General features: G+C 41.4%; 1 protein-coding gene and 1 pseudogene across 2 annotated transcripts in view; both read right to left on the bottom strand.

The window, feature by feature from the left end:
* Positions 1–18,610, bottom strand: part of LOC132112792 (MAM domain-containing glycosylphosphatidylinositol anchor protein 2-like) — a 156,435-nt gene extending 137,825 nt beyond the window's left edge. The window contains exon 1 of one of the 2 annotated variants that reach the window (XM_059520456.1): positions 17,776–18,610. In XM_059520456.1, the coding sequence (XP_059376439.1) occupies positions 17,776–17,848 (73 nt within the window). In that variant the 5' untranslated portion in view covers positions 17,849–18,610. The remainder of the gene's footprint in view (positions 1–17,775) is intronic. The other variant, XM_059520455.1, reaches the window with a different exon arrangement.
* LOC132113404 (5S ribosomal RNA) lies at positions 9,596–9,712 on the bottom strand (annotated as a pseudogene).
* Positions 18,611–21,181: the final 2,571 nt, after the last annotated feature.

The raw sequence follows: 21,181 nt of genomic DNA, 5'->3' as shown, positions 1-21,181 counted from the left end.
GTCCAAAGTGTTAAATGACTGTTTATCTGTTGTGCTCGAGGGAAGACACAGTTCTTGTGACTGATAGCTTTGTTTTTATGGATCTGTAGTGGCGCTTTGAGAGTCACTAATCTTTCTTCCCTGCTTTCAGGACTTTAGCTCACACTGGTCCTCGAGAGAGAGGCTACATCCGTTGATTTTTTTTTACTCCAGTTACATTACTTCCAGCCATTAAATATTCGTTAACATATGCATTTTACCCAATCTTAGCAACTGTACTTGCTATTATTAGTCTTTGCCTTTTCAGTCCAGTATTATTCTTGGCCACTATAACTCTGCATGCATAAGTAACAATGATTTCATTCAAAACGGCAGTAGGTTGCAGTAATGCATTGCATGGTTAAGTCATCCACCTGTAAAAAAGTACAAACCCACATGTAGCAGAAAGCCAACTACACAACACAAAAAGTACTTTAAAAGAGAATGAAAGAAGAAAAATCTAACTTTATAGTGCTGTGTGGGCTATGTAAGCCTATTGGCTCTCCACACGAGCATATCCGCACATCTGTCATGCTTGAGAACTTGAGTGGAAAGCCTGCTGAAACCTTACAAAATTAGCAGCGAGACAGCAAAGCATGGTTACAAAGTTTTTTTTCTGCATCACATCTAGTTAATAGAAAACTTTAGTGTATATTACAAGATGTGTGCTAGAATGTACTTGATAAAAGTATTGTAATATTTATGTGTGCCCCCAGTGAAACCTTTTGTCAATCGCAAATCTTTATAAATGAGTGTAAGTGTGGTTCTCAAATTAATGTTTTTCCAGTAATCAGAGCCAGAAGCATTCTGCCTTTTCAAACACATGCTTACAGATTTTAGAGCATTTTGAATGCAACTTCCAAAATAAAATATATGGATTTGAAGTGCACAATTATTATTGCAGGCACAATTTTATTTATTTATTTATTTTTCAATGCTGTGGGGAAAAACAACAACACTCGCAGTGGAAAGTGTGCCAGTCAAATCAAGTCACACCTCCTGCAGATAAATTGCTTTAAACAGAAAATTCTGTCAGCACCTACCTATCCACATATCACTCAAAGCTCCTGAGATATTTTTCCCTATGAAACAAAAAGAGCTGCTGTTATTAAAGTGCCAAAACTGCTTTCCAATCATTATTTACCTGAATTATTATGTGGGGGTTTAAATTCCTTACCTAAACCTAATATATATATATATATATATATATATATATATATATATATATATATATATATATATATATATATATATATATATATATATATGTATTTAACATGTCACCATTTTTCTCAGTAAATATATTTCTAAAGGACATTTTTTTTACATTTTCACTAGATGTGGGTAACAACCGAAGTAATCCATATATACAAAGAAAACAAAATAAATAAATAAAAAGGCATGGAAAACCAAGACACCAGCTGAAATCTACCTGCCCCTATAGTCAGTGGAAATTAATATTAGCTGGTTCTGTCCCAACACCTACAGTACCAGGATGATGAAGATGAAACAAGGGTGGACACTTCAGCAAGACAATGGCCAAGGAATATCTCAATTGGTTTCAGAAAAAGAAAATAAGGCTTCTAGAGTGACCCAGCCTATCACCTGAATTGAATCCAATAGAAAATAAGAACTAAAGATCAGATTTCATAGAAGAGACCCACAGAAAAGGGATGGGACGATAACCGGTTTTATTGATAACCGTGATAAAATGTGCTGAAGGTTAGTAATATCGTTTAAAAATGAATTATCATTAAAACCGTGTTTGATTATCGCGGTTTTAATAACTCACTATTAAATCATGTCCAGCCAGCAACAGTCTGACGCAAGCGCAGCGCACAATGTTTTTTTTGTTTTTTTTCGAGAAGGAATGGCGAAAGTCAGTGACTTTTCTATGCTTTTCTATGCTTCTACACTTTTCATTGTAAGGAAGGAAATGCCACAGAATTTAATCTTTCTTTAAATTAAGTGCATAGAGTTGCTTGTTTTATTAGTTGTTTGTTGATTATTAAATATAAAACTTGCTGAAATGTTTTCAGTGTGAGCATCAACTATTTTTGAACACTTTCATCTCGTTTCAACAAAACCGTGATAATATTGATAATCGTGATAATTTTAGTCACTATAATCGTGATATTAAATTTTCATACCGTCCCATCCCTACCACAGAACATTCAAGATTTCAAAACTATTTGTGTGAAAGAATGGGCCAAAATCACACATTTATATATATATAAATGACAAAGTTAGTTTAGGCTATATAGTATAGACATGTAGTTTTTAATTAAATTGTTTGGGGGAAAAAAATCAATAATAAAATTATAAATGAACACAGCTTTAGTGAGCATAAAAGACTTAATAATCTTACCAACTCCAACTATAAGTATGCAAGCCAGTTACAGTTGTGTAACCATGCATGTCATTTCTGTTTAGCAGTTGTGTTGAGTTTGTTGTACGTTGCCTTAGTCTTTAATATCTTACAGAACATGGCACACTAAATGTGCTACACAAACCGGGAGTGGAAAGTCAATAAATAATTCAGGGAAATGTGTAAAGAAGGCTGTTGCATTCCACATTAACAGTAATGCTTAACAACCGCAATGTGCTTTGTACATCCCAAGGTTACTCTGCTGATGATTGCTACCAAGGTGTGTAAGAATAGTGTGTAGCAGGAGAGGAGTAATTGAGCTTCTTTGCACAATGAAACCATCACATGAAGATCTACATGGCTGCAATAACATATGTCACACCTCAACACCATTCACGATTTCAACCGTTTCCCCCTCCCCTCCAGAAATACCACAGGAAATGCAAACGCATCTTGAATATTGTACAATTTCTATAGTCCTTTTAAGTGGCTGTTCGTAAGAGGTGTGAATTATTTACAGTGGAAGCCAGAGGAACTGAGAATGGCCCTTTCACAGTGGTCAGTCCAATCTGGAGGAAACCGTCACAGGCAATTGGCGAACTCCGTTTAACACTGAGTCATAATGTATTTGAATGCCATTTTCCATCCACCCCCACCACCTCAAATATACTTCCAGTTACAAAGTCCAATATTATACAACAGTAACAAACAGTATGCGACCATTAGGATGCATTTCAGATGTAGAAAAATGAAAGAAAAATTAGTGCCTGATCTCCGTTTCTGAAGGTTCCAGTCTTAACAACAATGTACAATGAAACTAAAGCAGTCTGTTGTGGTCAGATAACCAGAATGCATTTGATTATTCTGTCAGTGTTGGTAAAATATAAGCAAATCTTCTATGGACAGATGGGATCTAGAAGATAAAAAACACATAAATATTAGCAGCTCGGATTAACACTGGAAAAGCAGAGAACGGAAGCATTTAGTGATACTATCAGCTGACCACTCAGTCGACTGTCTGTGTAGATATGAGGCTGAAATTAATGGAAGGGCTGCATATGAAATTTGAAACAGACAGCCATCACACAGGGTAAAAAAATATAAATATTAGAAAAATATCCATACATCGCCAATCAAACCATGCTGACATTAAATCAAACAATTTACCAACAGTTGTAGTGAATTACTGTACATGAACTAAATGTTTATCGACCTCTTAGATGTCTTACTATTGGAGCCCTCTTTTTTATTTCGGCCTAAGTGGCCTGTTGGGATGCTGTAATATAATGCATTAGTCTCACTGTTCTATAAAACATTCATCCAGTGGGACAATGTGATTTCGCATCAAACAAGTGCAGTCTTTACAGTCGGCATCTTCATTTGAGTTGACTGAGAAGTAATTCTTATTAATTTTGTAACGGAAAACAAGTTCAGCTAGGCCATTAAAAAAATATAATCTCTGTTCAACAATACATAGCAGGGGCATTCTTAATATTTGCTCTATTTTATTATAAAATCAGTGTAAGAAGCACAAAGATAAGTTCCATTAACAAATCCTTTGATCAGGCAAATTCAACAAAGGGAAAAAAAGAAAAAGCTGTCATGGGAACACTAGAAGCAACATTACTTGAATAGAGATTGATAAGAGTTGAGCATACAGTATTTGAAGAAAGAATAAGTAAAACAAGCTGCCGCCAAGACATTTTTATAATTGTTAAATTTGTAAAGTATCAGAATGGTCCCGTTCTACATCTTCGCCACCAAAAGTTTCTTCTCAGTCCTTCTGAAGTGTTCACAGCCGTGGGAAGAAAAGGCACGACAGACACAAGATCTGAGTATACCTTCACTTCAAATCTTTATTGTTATACATTCAGTTTATATAGGATAAAATAAAAGTGGTATGACAATGATCTTTTTCAACCAATAAGATATGCACTGTAAAAAATTGCTGTAGTTTCTACAGCAAAATTTTACAGAATTTTACTGTATAAAGATTTTACAAGATGCAGCTGTAATTCCTAATGCATTATGGGTCAAATAAGGTTTTACAGTTGTGAACAGTATATTTCCACGTCAACTGTAATTCATTTACAAGAAGCAGGTGTTGTCACTGTAGTTCCTGCTTTTTACACTAACTTACTGTAGTGTGGCATTATGGGATTGCGCGCGCATCATTCAAATCTAAAACCCAGCCGACTGGAGCAGCGCGAAAACGATTGAAGATTAGAGGCTTTATTCATAATTCCTGGTAAGTTCACTTAATTATACTTAAGAAATATATCCTTTTTATATTTATTTAAGTTAATGTATAAGCGATATCATGTCACAATAGCCTCCTATCCTGACATTTAGACAAGTGGCCTTGGTAACTTATGTGCAGTAAACTGGAAATTGCCATCCTAGCATAGTTAGGCCAAATATTCGATTTTTGGAAGTTACATTTTCATATTGAGAGCATTTAAAGTAGTGTTTACCTAACTTTTATCATAAAGCCCAATGCGAATGATTGTCATAGTAACTACTATCTGTCGAAGTAACTGACGATCAGCAAAATATGTAAAATTTCATTTGTTTATATGTGTTGATTTGTTTATATGTGTTCAACTGTCCCATATTGACGTGACGCTTTACTATAATAAGTGAAAGACATCTTTATATGCCCGACTGGACAAGTTAGCCTGATAAAAAAAGACCTCGGAAAAAAAAAAAACTGAGGAAGCATCGAAACGCGAGACTGATTCTGATTATATTAACATATCAAAACAAGCTTACATAAACTCACGGAAAATACATGAGGTAAATGTTCAACTGTTGAGTTTATTTATAACATATGATATAAGTAGCATCACAAGTGAGCTGTATTCGTGAGTATCACGATTGCAAATACATAGTTCAATAAACAATTAGTTAACAAGTTACTTACTTTTTCAGACACAATATTAACTGTTGTTCTCTTTCACCAACGAAAATAGTTCCAAACAACGATCAAAGCAAAACTAGTTTGCTCATCCTCAAACAAAAACTAAGCGTTGTTTTTGCTGAATGATTCAGCTTTTTGAACGGATCGGTTCAATTAATGACTCAGTTGATTCCCTCATTAAGATATTTACTGCCACCTAATGGCGGTTTAGTTTCACGTTTAAAAAGTATCATTGTATTTTTCCAACATTTATTAATTGTATTTTTTATTAATTGTCATTACACAGTTGTAATTTTGCACTGTAAATTATTTAATTTGATTGGTGGTACAGTTCTACAATGTAATATTATAATTTATAATTATAATTTATAATAGTTTGTTTATTCTATAATATATGCCATTTTTGGGTGTTAATTTTGGTCTCATTTATGTAAATGCCTTTATTAATTAATTATGTAAAAGATTATTTTCTTTATGTCTTGTAGGTGCAAAGAATAGCAGCTGATGTGGAGAAATGTTTGATGCTTCAAGACTCTGAAGCTGATTTTATTAGGTAATGTATTAATTCTTTAAATTATTTGATAAAATTGTAATTTAGATTACATTTTATATTGAAATACTGCATTGTAGGTTACATTATTGCTTATATTTCTTAATTTCAGGTCCACCCATTGGCTTTTGACTATTTGAGGGTCAGATGGTTGTGAATTCATACCTCAACTTGTAGCTGGATTTGGAGTCTTATTACAACTTCAGTCTGGCGTCCCGGGAGCAGGCATCTTTTGCACACTTTAATTTTTTTAAAGGTAACAAGTTTTACTTAAGTAATTTCATTTGCGAAAAAGGTTACTTATTTAGTTTTAAAGGGTTACTCAACCCCATAATGACAATTCAGTCATTAATCACTGTTAACGTGATTAACAGTGGTTAATGTCGTTTCAAATCCGTAAAAGCTTTGTTCGTCTTCAGAACACAATTTAAGATATTTTGACTTTCAGTATGTATTTATTAAATTGTCTTTTGCATGAATATTCTTAATTTAACAGAACATAAGCTCAAACAACAGAATTTGTGATTTAATGTTGATTTCAGCATTTTAATTTAATCATTTTCTTTAAAACATTTTTTTTTTTTTTACAAAAAATATACAAATTCTGTTGATTGACCTTCATTTTAATAGAAAGTTAATGTTCTACTCTGAGTATGGCTTATTTTTTTAACATGTATTTGTAGTTATTTGTGATGCTGTTATTTTCTGTTGAAAGACTGAAATTTGTATTTTACCAGTAAAAGCCTTGCAATGTCTTTCTGACAGTTTTAATAAATACTTATTTGCAACATCATTGACTTGGTTTTTATTCATTTGTAAATGTATTAAGATAGAGCTCTATAATGCATGATAATGCATTTATATCAGTATTTTATAGTTTACTGTTAAAATTATTCTTTAAAGCAGTTTAATTGTTAAATTATTACAACATCATATTGTATTTAAGGGTATTTACAGGATTTTATGGCAACTTTTGTTGCCAGTTAAATACTGTAATTTAATGAGATTACAAATAAATGCTGTAAAATATATTTACAGGACTTTATTGGCAACTTTTTTGCCAGGTAAATACTGTACTTTAGTGAAATTACAAAATATTGCTGTAAAATAAACTACAAGTTAAATTCAATGTTACTGTAAAAAATACTACAAACTACTGTATTTCACATACAGCAATAAACTGTAATTTGCTTTGCAGTAATGTCCTGTAATCCATTTTACAGCAATTAGCATCATTTTTACAGGATTTTATTGGCAACTTTTTTGCCAGTAAAATCCTGTGAATTCTACAGTACATTTTTTACAGTGTGGATTACGTATGTGTTGAATATGAGCCAAAACAACAAGTTATATAAACATACATGTGATCAGGAATTACTGGACATATAAGGAATAATACTGGCACTGAGCCTTTCAACTTTCTGTAAAGGACAAACTAAAACTCAACAACCTGGTCTAAAAAGGTCCCCCCATCAATCTTCACCGATTCACCTTTAGGTATCATCTGCGCATGCAGAGGTAAAGAGACACAAGGAAAGGGAGGGCAGGAGATAAAGAGAAGACAAAAACACTTCATATGTATTAAAAACAGGAAACATCTGTGGAAGGAGCGAGTAAGAAGGGAGGAGGATTGCAAAGAGGCAAACTCACATTAATCTAACAGAGATCATGATATAATCTAACAATAATCAATATTTCAAATAAACAATACAAAACAAAAAATATTTAACTTAGAAAAGACAAAATGCAAAAGAGCTTGCATTTTGGAGAGCACAGCGCACTACAAAAATGATGCGAACATTGAGGAAATGATGGCAGACTGAGAATTTGGTTTTCAAGCTAAAGTTAAGTAAAAGACCACTTCTTAAACCAGAGAAGATAAACATGCTGGTATTCTTTTGGGGGAAAAATGCAAGCACTGTCACCGACAGCAAGTTTAGTTTTATTTTTGTTTTCATTTTGCTATTTACTTATGAAGGCTCTCTTTCTTTTTTATTTATTTGATTCCTCAGTGTTTGCTAAACATTCTGTAATTTATTAGTCAGTAAATAATACAGCATGTGGTGTAGGCCTATATGCCATGCCTCATCTTATTCCTTTTTGTTAATAAAGGTTATGTAAGTTAGTTTGTCATTGTAGCCTACTGTTCTCTTACGAGAGCTCTCTCGTACTGCGTCTTAGCTAAGACGCTACGGGAAAAGTCTCTTTTCACGAAATACTGAAGCAAAAAATTATCCTTAATTTTGTATTTTTGTAAAGCGCATTTGCAGCAGTACACAGCCATAGACGAGACGGCTCGTTCGCTCATTGGCTTGTTCTGCGGCAACTGCACAGCCTATCGAGCGCGGGTTGATGCAACATCTTCGCGCCCTTCTTGCCACTTCCCGCCGAAACGGGTGTGGCCCAACCTATAAAAGGAGCTCGAAAAGGCTGACTCACCTGATTTTTCATCTCTTCAGCGAAGCTCACGCATCGCTGGATCACGGAGGAAGCAAGCGCCGTCTGAGAAAGCACATCAGCAGGACGAGCCATTCTGAAGCTGCTGGCATCGCCGCCTTCCACTGCCGGTCCTGCTGCGCTATCCGGCGCCTATATCCTTTCAATTCTGTTATATCCAAGCTGTTCTTTATGTGTGTGTGTGTGTGATCGCCCTGCAACACACACTCGTAAAAGAGCTCGCGTCTTTTTTAAGATGCCTTCCTGCGGCTCGTCAGAGCCCCACTCAGCGAGGGAGTCATCTGTGTCTCCTGCCTGGGTGAAGATCATGCAGCACTCGCGCTCGCTGACGGCGGATGCCCCCACTGCGAGCTGTTGCCATGGTGACTCTGAGGACTCGCCTGGCCTTTTTCTCTGAGCCTGCATTCTCCGCTGCACTGAGGCGCCGTAAAAGCATCGCTTCCAGCGGATTCCGGAACAGTCTTCAGCTCAACCGAGCTCGCCGGTTCGCCCTGCTTCACCGGCCCCCCTGCATCGCTTCCCGGTGGGCAGCGCCCGCTGTTTGCCGGCGCGTCGTCCGAGGAAGTTGATCTCAGGGCCGCGTCGGGGGAAGAGGACACGCGCTCTCTGCTAGCTTCGGGCAGTGAGGACTGGGCGAGCTCCGAGGATCTCGCGCCTTCTGCTCAGAAGCCCAGCAGACGAGCTGACATCGAGAAGGAGCCGGGGCGAATGCTCGTGTTGGCCGCGATGAGTCTCGGCCGCGAGTGGTTTGCACCAGCGCCCCCCCTCTCGTTCCCGGCTGGATGGTATTTCCCTTTCGGATGAGCGTACTAATAATAATAATAATAATAATAATAATTCATTACTTTTATATAGCGCTTTTCTAGGCACTCAAAGCGCTTTACATAGTCTGGGGGTATCTCCTCATCCACCACCAGTGTGCAGCATCCACCTGGATGATGCGACGGCAGCCATAGTGCGCCAGAACGCCCACCACACACCAGCTTACTGGTGGAGAGGAGACAGAGTGATGAAGCCAATCAGCAGATATGGGGATTGTTAGGAGGCCATGATGGTCAGAGGCCAATGGGCGAATATAGCCAGGATGCCGAGGTCACACCTCTACTCTTTTCGAAAGACATCCTAGGATTTTTAATGACCACAGAGAGTCAGGACCTCAGTTTATCGTCTCATCCGAAGGACGGTGCTTGTTGACAGTATAGTGTCCCCATCACTACACTGGGGCGCTAGGACCCACACAGACCACACAGTGAGCACCCCCTGCTGGCCTCACTAGCACCTCTTCCAGCAGCAACCTAGTTTTCTCAGGAGGTCTCCCATCCAGGTACTGACCAGGCTCAGCCCTGCTTAGCTTCAGTGGGAAACCGGTCTTGGGCTCCAGGGTGATATGGCTGCCGGATACTTCTCAAAGCCCGCCTCATTTCTTCCTGAGCTTCACGAAGAGGTGGCGAAGGCTTGGAACGCTCCATATTTAGCGCGAACTCGTTCGTCTGTCTCACTAGCATTCTCCACACTGATGATGCTAAAAACAGGAACTATCACTCACTTCCGCCGGTGGAACAGGCGATAGCGACGCACCTTTGTCCGCCCTCTGCTGGACGGCGGCAAAAGCGGTGTTGCCATCTAAAGCCTGCTCTGTGACGCTGCGTCGGCACTACTAACGATGGCTGCTTCATCGAAGCGCAGGTGTACGAGTTCCGCTGTGGCCGAGCTCTCACCCAAGCGCGCCGCTGTTTCAGTTCCAGGAATTGTGACTGTCTCAGTGTTTTCTGCAATGCGCAAGCCTGCACAGTTGCCCACTTCCCTGCACACAAAAGCCGTTATCACAACAGCTTCAGCAACGCAGCTCGAGACCCCCGTTCTCGCTCTACCAGCCGTCGCCCCGCGCCGCGGGGACCGCGGCAGAGGATTATGGTGAGGCTGGGAGCCCCGAAGCCATCCTAGGAAAGCCATCTATGCATGCTGCATGACGCTGCGTCGGCACTACACACGATGGCTGCTTCATCGAAGCGCCGGTGTACGAGTTCCGCTGTGGCCGGGCTCTCACCTAAGAGCGCCGCTGTTTCAGTTCCAGAGATTGTGACTGTTTCAGCGTTTTTTGCAATGCGCAAGCCTGTACGGTTGCTCGCTGCTCAGTGCCCATCTCCACATATAAGCACAGCCCTTCACACAGGGCTCGCGCCCATAAAAGCGACTCAAGTCGATCACGCGCACTACATAGTAGACGTGCCCACTCCTCAGTGCCCACAATCACTATGTCACACACGTCATGTGGTTTCTGTAAAAACGAAACCCGTGCACGTTCGTCCGGCCACGGCCGATGGTGCTATAGATGTAGTGACGATGCCCAGTCCTCAGTGCCCATCTCCACATGTAAGCACAGCCCTGCACACAGGGCCTGCGCCCATAAAAGTGACTCAAGTCGATCGCGCACACTGCATAGTAAGCGTGCCCACCCCTCAGTGCCCACAATTACTATGTCACACGCGTCATGTGGTTTCTGTAAAAACAAAACCCGTGCACGCTCGTCCGGCCACGGCCGATGGTGCTATAAATGCAGTGACGATGCCCACTCCTCAGTGCCCATCTCCACATGTAAGCACAGCCCTGCACACAGGGCTCGCGCACATGAGATCGACACAGATCGGTCGAGCGCGCCGCATAGTAAACGTGCCCACTCCCCAGTGCCCACATACACTATGTCACATATGGCGCGTGGCTTCTGTAAAAACGAGGCCCGTGCACGTATGCTCTGCACAGGCAGACAGCGAGTTGAAAGTGGTAAAGGTGCACATATGCAGCCCAGTTACTCGCAGACATATCGAGTCCCACGGGACCTGCTCAGCCTTCCCCCAGTCGGTTAAGCGCCGGGACGGGGTCGAGGAGGAGCGATCTGCCCGCTGTGATCAGCGTTGCATCCAGCCCTTAGCCATTCATGCAGATGCATGGTCAGCGCTTCCAGGGGTTTCGGATTGGGTGCTAGGCATTATAAAGAGAGGCTACTCGCTACAGTTTTTTCGACGCCCTCCGCGCTTTTCAGCGCGCATCGAAACTACGGTCAAAACAGAAGTAGCACACATACTTCGGGCCGAAATATCAAAACTGTTGAGCAAAGGGGCTGTAAAGCCTGTGTCTCAAGCTCAAAGCGAGGGGGGGGGCTGTACAGCAGATACTTTCTGGTGCCCAAGAGAGACGGGGGTCTCAGGCCCATACTGGATCTAAGACAGCTGAACAAGGCATTGATGAAACGCAGTTTCAAAATGCTTACGACCAGGAAACTCCTTGCGCAGATTCGCAGAGGGGACTGGTTCATGTCAATAGATCTGAGGGACGCGTATTTTCAAATACAGATAGCGTCAAACCACAGGCGATATTTGAGATTCGCCTTCGAGGGCCAGGCATACCAGTTTACAGTCCTCCGTGGCTCCTCGTACGTTTACGAGGTGCATGGATGCAGCGCTCACTCCTCTCAGACTCAGAGACATGCGAGTGCTGGATTATTTGGACGACTGGCTGGTTCTGGCCCGATCACGAGCAGAGCTCGTGGACCACAGGGCCGTTTTACTCGATCACCTCGAGAAGCTCGGCCTCAGTGTCAATTGGGTGAAGAGTTCGCTGAACCCCAGTCAGACGATTCTGTTTCTGGGTATAGTTCTGAACTCGTGTTCCATGACGGCGTGGCTGTCACCACAGCGCGTGATGGGCATTCAGCGCGCAGCGAGTTCTTTCCGCTGCGGCGCGACCGTGTCGCTCAAAAACTGTCAGAAGATGCTGGGCCTCATGGCCTCAGCATCTCCGGCTCTGCAGCTGGGCCTGCTCCGCATGCGCCCCCTGCAGTTCTGGCTGAAGACGTGGGTGCTGCGCAGAGCGTGGGCGTCTGGCCGGCTGCATCTCAAGGTCAATCAGAGCTGTGTCACAGCTCTGGCACCTTGGACAGCGAACGGTTGGTACCGATCAGGTGTAAGCCTGGGGACTTCCCCGAATGTGAAGATGGTGTCGACGGACGCCTCCACTTCGGGATGGGGAGCGCTGCTCGAGGGCAGACCGTCCTTTGGCCTATGGTCAGAACGGGAAAAGCTCCATCATATCAACTGTCTGGAAATGCTGGCAGTGGAGAACGCGCTGATGCACTTTTGTCCCCAAATCAAGGATCACCACGTCTTAGTCTGTTTGGGCAACATGTCTGTGGTGTCCTACATAAATCGCCAGGGCGGTCTCGGGTCCTGAAACCTGTACAGGCTAGCGGAACGCCTCCTGGTTTGGGCTCAGCGCGACATGCGTTCGCTGAGGGCAGTGCATGTGCCTGGGCTACAGAATCTGGGTCCAGACAGGCTGTCCAGAGGCAATGTTCCTACAGGCGAATGGTCTCTACATCCGCAAACAGTCCGGCTGTTGTGGGAGAGATTTGCCAGGGCGGAGGTGGACCTCTTCGCGTCCCACGAAAACACTCACTGCCTTGCGTTCTTTTCCAAGAACGAAAGTGCGCTGTCATGGGAATGGCTGTGCTGCCCGCTTTATGCTTTCCCTCCCGTCTCCCTCCTTCCGCAGGTGATAGAACGGGTGAGAGAAACGAGATGTTCAATACTGCTTGTAGCACCTCTTTTGAGGAACCAACCATGGTTCCCAGATTTGATGCAGTTAGCAGATGTCGCCCCGTGGCCAGTACCGTTGAGGAGGGACCTCCTCTCGCAGGCCAGGGGCTCGATTTGGCACCCTCAACCGGAGTTGTGGTCCCTCCATGTGTGGGCGCTCAACGGTTACCCGCTGATCTTGCAGTGGGAGTGCTGAATACCATCACTCAGGCTAGAGCTCCGTCGACATGACGTCTGTATGCCTCTAAGTGGTCGGTGTTCTCCAGCTGGTGCACAGCTCGAGGATATTCACCCCTTAGTTGTGAGGTGACGGAGGTTCTCTCCTTCCTACAGGAGCTGTTGGATAAGGGCAGAGCCCCATCCACGCTCAAAGTTTATGTGGCGGCCATCGCAGCGTTTTCTGAAACAGCGCTCGGACAGTCAATAGGAAGGAATGATTTGGTCATCCGGTTCCTCAGAGGAGCTAGGAGGCTGAATCCTCCCAGACCTCCGTCAGTCCCTATGTGGGACCTCGCGGCGGTTTTGGAGGCCATGAAGGGTCGCCCTTTTTGAGCCTATCCAATCGGTTAGCCTTCAGCATATGTCGTTCAAGACAGTATTCTTGTTGGCTCTCGCTTCGGTGAAGCGTGTGGGTGATTTGCACGCGCTCTCGGTGGGCTAGTCGTGCTTGGAGTTTGGGCCTAATGACTCAAGGGTCATACTCAAACCTAGGCACGGTTATGTGCCGAAATCCCTCAACACGCCGTTTCGGGCTCAGGTTATTGCCCTGTCAGCCCTGTCGGTGTCAGGAGAGGATAGAGACTCGAGTCTTCTTTGCCATGTCAGGGTTTTAAGAGCTTATGTGTCTCGCTCTGCTGCCTTTCGGCAGACGGAGCAGCTGTTTGTCTCGTTTGGTGGACGTTCCAAGGGAATGGCTGTTTCAAGACAGACTCTATCCAGATGGATAGTTGACGCCATAGCGTTAGCTTATGCTTCCAGGGGCCATCAGTGCCCGTTGGGCGTCAGAGCACACTCCACAAGAGGCGTCGCCTCGTCGTGGGCGTGGTCTACTGGGATCTCCTTTCAGGATATATGTATGGCGGCAGGTTGGGCCTCGCCGTCTACATTTATCAGGTTCTATAACCTGGAGGTTCCCGCCTTGCAAGCAAGGCTGCTGTCGGTGTAGTCGAATCAGGGCCCTGAGGGGAATTCTGAGTTCATGAGCGCTATGCGCTGCCGACTGTTATATGGGCAGTATTGCGTAAGACCTGCATTGCAACATTGGTCAGGCTTGCCTCGGCTGTGTGATGTCATATTGCCGCATTTACGGATGCTGCTAGATATGGGACGGAGGGCTTTCCCCCTTTTCTGTCCTGGACTCTCTGTGAGTCCCTCAGGTGACTGTGCACTGTAAATCCTGGGCGTTGCTTCAGGTTTATTGGTGTGTGATCCCTGCGCGCACGGCGTTTTGCATTGGGTTCCCGTAGCGTCTTAGCTAAGACGCAGTACGAGAGAGCTCTCGTAAGAGAACGTACTCGGTTACTAAACGTAACCTCAGTTCTCTCTAGAAGAGCGAACGAGTACTGCGTTCTCTGCCGTGCGCACGATTCACTCTGGTTCGCTTCGGCGATGAAATAAATCAGGTGAGTCAGCCTTTTCGAGCTCCTTTTATAGGTTGGGCCACACCCGTTTCGGCGGGAAGTGGCAAGAAGGGCGCGAAGCGCCCTTATTGGTCTGATGTTGCATCAGCCCGCGCTCGATAGGCTGTGTAGTTGCTGCAGAACAAGCCAATGAGCGAACGAGCCGTCTCGCCTATGGCTGTGTACTGCTGCAAATGCGCTTTACAAAAATTGCTTCAGTATTTCGTGAAAAGAGACTTTTCCCGTAGCGTCTTAGCTAAGACGCAGTACTCGTTCGCTCTTCTAGAGAGAACCGAGGTTACGTTTAGTAACCGAGTACGTTTTCTTGTTGTTGTGATTTTTAATAAAGAATAACAATCAATCCACTTTAAAAGTGAGAGGTGTTGTCTATAGATAGGAGCACATTAAATCACGAATAATAACCGTTTGAATGTTGATAAGCTATGATAAAAGTTCATCAGGATCAGTTCATCAGTGGGTTCATTAGCTGTGTTACACTATTCTTTCTGTCATTCCAATTTAAATTCCAATGTGAGGTGTGGTCAATTCAATTTAAATTCCAACTACAGAATTAAAATGGGGGAAAGTATTTCTTGGTAAATATGTCATATAATCCAAAACATTTAATGATAAACATGCTGTCGTCTATAGCAGTTCTGTCTAATAATCAGACAGAACAGTTAAACAAAGGAATTAATGTATACAGAAAGTATTATAACGATTGCTTATATATTATTAGTGATAGAAGGCAAACATTATAATACTTCCTCGTTTGCCGTCAGCATTAAGCAAATACGCATTTATATAATTTAAACAAATCTTTGAATGACTAATGAACATTTAATTTAACAAACTTTGCAAACTATGAATCCAGCTGTGAGATAGTGTGAAGTGTGCATCTGATCTACATGATCGCGTGTTCTCTGTGTGACGGTCAGTCTGTGTGAATTGAATGCTTTAAACTTTAAACTTGTGATTTCAAATTATGCTGCGCTTTATGCATATGTCCACTGCCATATTCATGTCATTTTCACTGTGTGCTTTATGTAAAATGAGTATTAAATTTGCTTTATTTGAAAAATATTATTCCCAATGCACACAAACTATGTGAATACTTAGTGCCCTGTTGGTAACAGTGTTTACTTCCTTTTTAATTATATTTTTATTAAATGTTTATTTATTTTTGAAAAATACTTTGTCATCTAAAATATAAATATGTTTATTTTACACATTTTTTAATTCATTGTCAAATAATTTCAAATTTCTTATTATATTAATAATAATAAAATGATTCACCATGGAGCATGGCATAAACTGAGAGGGCATGAACTAGCATCCAGATCCTAGAAGTGAAGTACTGCCCACAACAGTCCCACATTTGCACAGGTCATTACACAGGAATCAATTGTTTGTTCATATGCCCCTCACAAATAGAACACAAGCCAACAAACTGTGAAACATGAACATAATCACACCATTTGACCACTGAATTTCAACTACTGTAAATACCACAGGCCCACGATAAACACATCCAGTGAGTAACACTGACAAAAGGCTTTGTGCCATAATGAATAGAAGACATCCATGTAATCTTTATAAGCAAAATGAAAAGAATAGCCTGAAGTTATTACCAGCTGCCTCCTATAGGAACATCATGGATTCTGCAATATTAATAAAGGGATAATATATATATAATATATATAATAAAGGGAGTTCCACCTCAGTCCAAACATGCTTGGCTTCAGGTGTTTTCAACCAGCCTCTATAGCAAATATTAGCTTAAGATCATGTGCACTGATTCTTCCCTTTATTTTCTTTTTTACTAACCCAAACAGTATTCCATTAAGAAACAGTAAATCTGTCATTGTAATCCATGTGACGTCAGAAAAAATATATTTCTCAGTTAGTGCTTTATATAGCCTTCCTCCCATTATGAGCATCCCTTTGTAATATTCCATAGGCAGAAGGACACTGAATTGTAGGTTTCTGTGACAGAATAAATGGTTGACCTGAGCAGCTTAACCTACATACAATTCTGACAAAGGGAATTTAATAACCTCACATCATATGTCCTGTTACTGTTTAATAACACATCACGTTTCATGGCTACCCTTTACATTGAAACAGTGACAACAACTACTAAAACTAGCCTTGATTGCCTCTGACAGCACAATAAATAAATAAATATGAAATGACACTGTCAATTAGTCCTCAAGCATTAAAATATTATGTTAATAAGAAATGACACTGAAATATTATGGAAGACTGAGGTTAAATGCTTGACTATTAAACAGCTAGTAATGATATTAAAATTTTCAAAAGGACAAAATTAATCAAATTATTCTGTTTGATGAGGTTTCTGAACTAGAGAAAGTTTCTTAACTGGGTTCTAAACATGTAATTGATATTTCTATTCAAAACTTTACTTTACTGTGACTATCAATATTACTTATTACAATGATATTATATTAAAGACAAGTCAATGCAATGCGTTTTTACAAAATATTGTTAAAAGGTAATGCTTTTTTTTTTACATTTGTAATAATTAAGGCAATATGTTATTATTAAAATTGTTTCTAAGTAGAAAGTATGAATCAAATATTTTATGATACAATATTGTTCAAATGTTATAATCGACTTAATTTTTGTTATGCGTTATCCCAAGAGTGTATTGCATTGGTAAAACTGTTCTGTCTTTAGCAATGGCCACAGCTGATAAAAAGGCCACTTTTGTTATGGGTCAATTAATTTGTACCAGCCAGTTCAGTAACATACAGATTTCAAATTTAAATACATTTACACTTCAATATAATATAATTGAAGTACTAATACAGTTATGAATTATTCAGAATTGCTCACTAAACTGCAATACAGTGTGACAACTTCCCCATGTGACAACTAGCCCCATACATACTTTGCAGTAACGTTTACACAGTGATGGCCATGGATATTTATGCTTTGCTTGAGCAATGCATCTTCTAGTGATAATGCCATTTCAACACGTCCCATCAGTATAAACCATCCCGCCTGGCAACATATTTCATTCAGAAGGCAGCTATACATGACCACAGGCTACTGATGGCCCACAATGCACCTGTAACCCAGGAACTGTCAATTGACATGCAAGCTATAGGGCCTACAACACACTGGTTATCATTGAGAATGAACATACACATCTTTCATCTACCTAGCAAGGTCACGACAGCTCCGTTAAGGCTATTGTACGTAGCCGCTACGTCTGTTTGTCTTACCGTATACTCCCTGGCAAAAAACGCCTTCAAATAGTGTGGCCAATAACCACAGGAGAGCAAAGATAATTTCCATCTTCACGTTAGTCTGAACATATCCAGCTCCTCAGGCGGCGAACAGTTGAAGGCAGTACGTGCAGTCCAAATCTCCCAGCTCCCGTGACCGTATCATCAAGAAACAGCTGAAGTAGTGTCTGTCAGTCAGAGATGTCTCGCTAATCATTTCTTGCCAAATTAATGCAGGTGTTTTCACCAAATTGGTCTAGGCGGAGATATAAAGCTGTGACAGATGAGGAGGACGAGCATCAGACCTTCAGAGCGGGTCTCCTCCTCACACCTTCGCCGACATTAAGACGCGACTAGCAAAAGTGAATGACCGCGCCATGGGAAACACGCGCGCAATTAATCGGTTGCGCGCGCTGGCATTCACCTCTTCGACGTTCCCAAAAGGTAACACTGCGGAATTCCGTGCGAAAAATAACCAATAACCCTACGAAACCGCCGTTCGCATCCTCTTCTTGGTTACAGGATGCCGGTGAGGCAGAAAGGCACGCCGATAAAAGCTGCTCCTATAGCAACACTGTGACTCTTCGTCTCCAGCGGATAAATAAAAAAATATTAAATCCTTTATTTCATAAGAGCTGTTTGGGCTAGTTTTACTTCAACGAAGTCTCTGACCCCGGTTTAAAAAAAAAACGATGACACGTAAAGAGATGCGTCAGAATGCCTATTTTCAGGATAAAGCGTAATTTAGACTGAATGAAATGTGAAGGGTGGCTGGGAACGCTGCGCCATACGTACTGCGCTGGAACGCCGGAGCCCAGCTGGCTGACTACGTCAAAGAGCGCGTGAGGGAGCGAGCGAGTGCGCGCGTGCTCTCGGATCTCATTTGTATGAGAAGCACTCTCGCGCTGAGAACGTTCGCAGTAGAGCAACGTGAACTTCATCATAAATTAAAGGCCGCTAGTCTAAATGGTATACATGCTTTCCGACGTTCGTTCGTCGTTTTCTCTCACTGAAACGGAAGATGATGTAGCTGCTATTAATTTCGCCGCGCTTCGTCCTCCCCTGTCGACTTTATAACTATCAAATGAATGATTTTTCTTTCCATTACCAGCATCTCGATCGCAACAGCGTGAGTGGCTGCGAGGCTAAATACACTGCGAAACATTTAGTCATTAACTCACTCAGGTAATGTTAATATGCCAATAGGCTATATCTGAGCTAATGAAATCTGTTACTGTAAAATGTATTGATGATGACACAGGTAGTAGAATATAAGGTCACGATGACTACATGTATTCAGCAGCACTGGGTTCACTGAAAATAAATACTGTAAACATGAACTAAATAATTGGAAATGCATTACAAAACTATCAACACTCAAAAACATAAGTCAAGTCACCTTTATTTATATAACACTTTTAACAATACAGATTGTGTCAATGCAGCTTTACAATATTAAATAGGAAAATAGTGTCTCAATAATGCAAAAGGATAATATACAGTAAACACTCCATTTCCAGTTAAAGGCAGTTCATCACTGAATTCTGTGATGTCATCATCCAGCTCAGTTCAGTTGACGATATCGCTGGAAAATAAGTGTCCCCAACTAAAGGGAAGTCGTGGCCTAATGGTTAGAGAGTCAGACTCCCAATCAAAAGGTTGTGAGTTTGAGTCCCGGGCCGGCAGGAATTGTGGGTGGGGGGAGTGCATGTACAGTTCTCTCTCCACCTTCAAAACCACGACTTAGGTGCCCCTGAGCAAGGCATCGAACCCCCGGGTGCTGCAGCGTAAATGGCTGCCCACTGCTCCGTGTGTGTGTTCACTTCGGAGGGGTTAAATGCAGAGCACAAATTCTGAGTATGGGTCACCATACTTGGCTGAATGTCACGTCACTTTCACTTTTTTTCACTTTCTAAGCAAGCCAGAAGCAACAGCGACAAGGAACCAAAACTCCATTGGTGACAGAATGGAGAAAAAAACCTTCGGAGAAACCAGGCTCAGTCGGGGGGCCAGATGAACTAGCAGGTTGTTCCAGCAAAGTCAGATTGTGTGGAGGACTCATCTGGTTCCTGTGGTCTTGTCCCGATGGCCGTCTAGGAGACAAGGTCTTTACTGTGGATCTGTCTCTGGGGCTCACCTTGTCCTGGTCTGACATTCAAGGGCTGTAGAAGTCCTCTCTAGGTGCTGATCCACCATCTGGTCTGGATATGTACTGGATCCGGGTGACTGCAGTGACCATCTGATCTGGATACAGACTGGCTCTGGTGGCTATGGTGACCTCGGAATAAGAGAGAAACAGACTAATATTAGCGTAGATGCCATTCTTCTAACGATGTAGCAAGTATATCATGTGTTATGGGAAGTGTTCCCAGTTCGGGCTTTCCTAATTAATGCAGCCTAACAATACTTTAAAAGATTTGAATATTAAAAAATGTGTAAGTGTGTTATGTGTAAACCAGGTTAAAGAGATGGGTCTTTAATCTATATTTAAACTGACAGAGTGTGTCTGGCTCCCGAACAGTGTTTGGTAGATTATTCCAGAGTTTGGGCACTAAATAGGAAAAGGATCTACTGCCTGTAGATGATTTTGATATTCTAGGTATTATCAAATTTCCAGAGTTTTGAGAATGCAGCGGACATGGAGGACTATAATGCAAGATTATATGATAAATAAGATCAAATGTAAAAAAGAGTGAATTCTAAGAATGCCCATAAGATTTATATTATAAGTGTTTATAAATTTACAAAGTTTATAAATTCATGTCATTCAAGCAACGTTACAATAACAAAAACCTAAAACACTTAATTCATATTCCCTACAAAAAAATCTAAATTTTAACAATGTTTTAAAGTAATTCAAATACATATTGCCTTTTTATCTACCCAATTTTAAAGCAAATTATAAAATAAAAAGCAAATTATAGTATTAACCTGTAAAAACTCCTCTTCATTCATTAACCTATAAACTAACCTATCATCTGTGTTACCAGCCCAAATCACAGTACGTTGTTTATAATATTTATGTTTTATATTCATATTTATATGAAATGTATACAAGTCATATTAAGTCAAATGGTCAATTTATTGCTTTGCATTACAATATCTTACAATATCAGCCTGTCAGCTCAGGGCTTCCCAGCATCTGAGCCTTTTGTTGTTTTACAAACTGCGTGCTGTACTGCCATCTTCTGGAATATGAAAAAAAATAATAATAATTATGTTTCATCAAAACCCAAGGAGACATGCAAAATAGTTGATTAAATTAAATTGTGTGTGTGGGGTGGGGGGTTCTATAACCATAAAATTATTTTTAATAACCTGCTACTTGATATTCAAACATTGTAGCCGATTATTATTAGTGTTGTGTAGCATCAAGAACTACACAAATTAGAAATGACAGAAA

The sequence above is a fragment of the Carassius carassius genome, chromosome 32 (assembly GCF_963082965.1).
Source record: "Carassius carassius chromosome 32, fCarCar2.1, whole genome shotgun sequence".
NCBI lineage: Eukaryota > Metazoa > Chordata > Actinopteri > Cypriniformes > Cyprinidae > Carassius > Carassius carassius.
The sequence above is the reverse complement of the archived record's forward strand: the minus strand, read 5'-3'. Positions and strand labels throughout refer to the sequence as shown.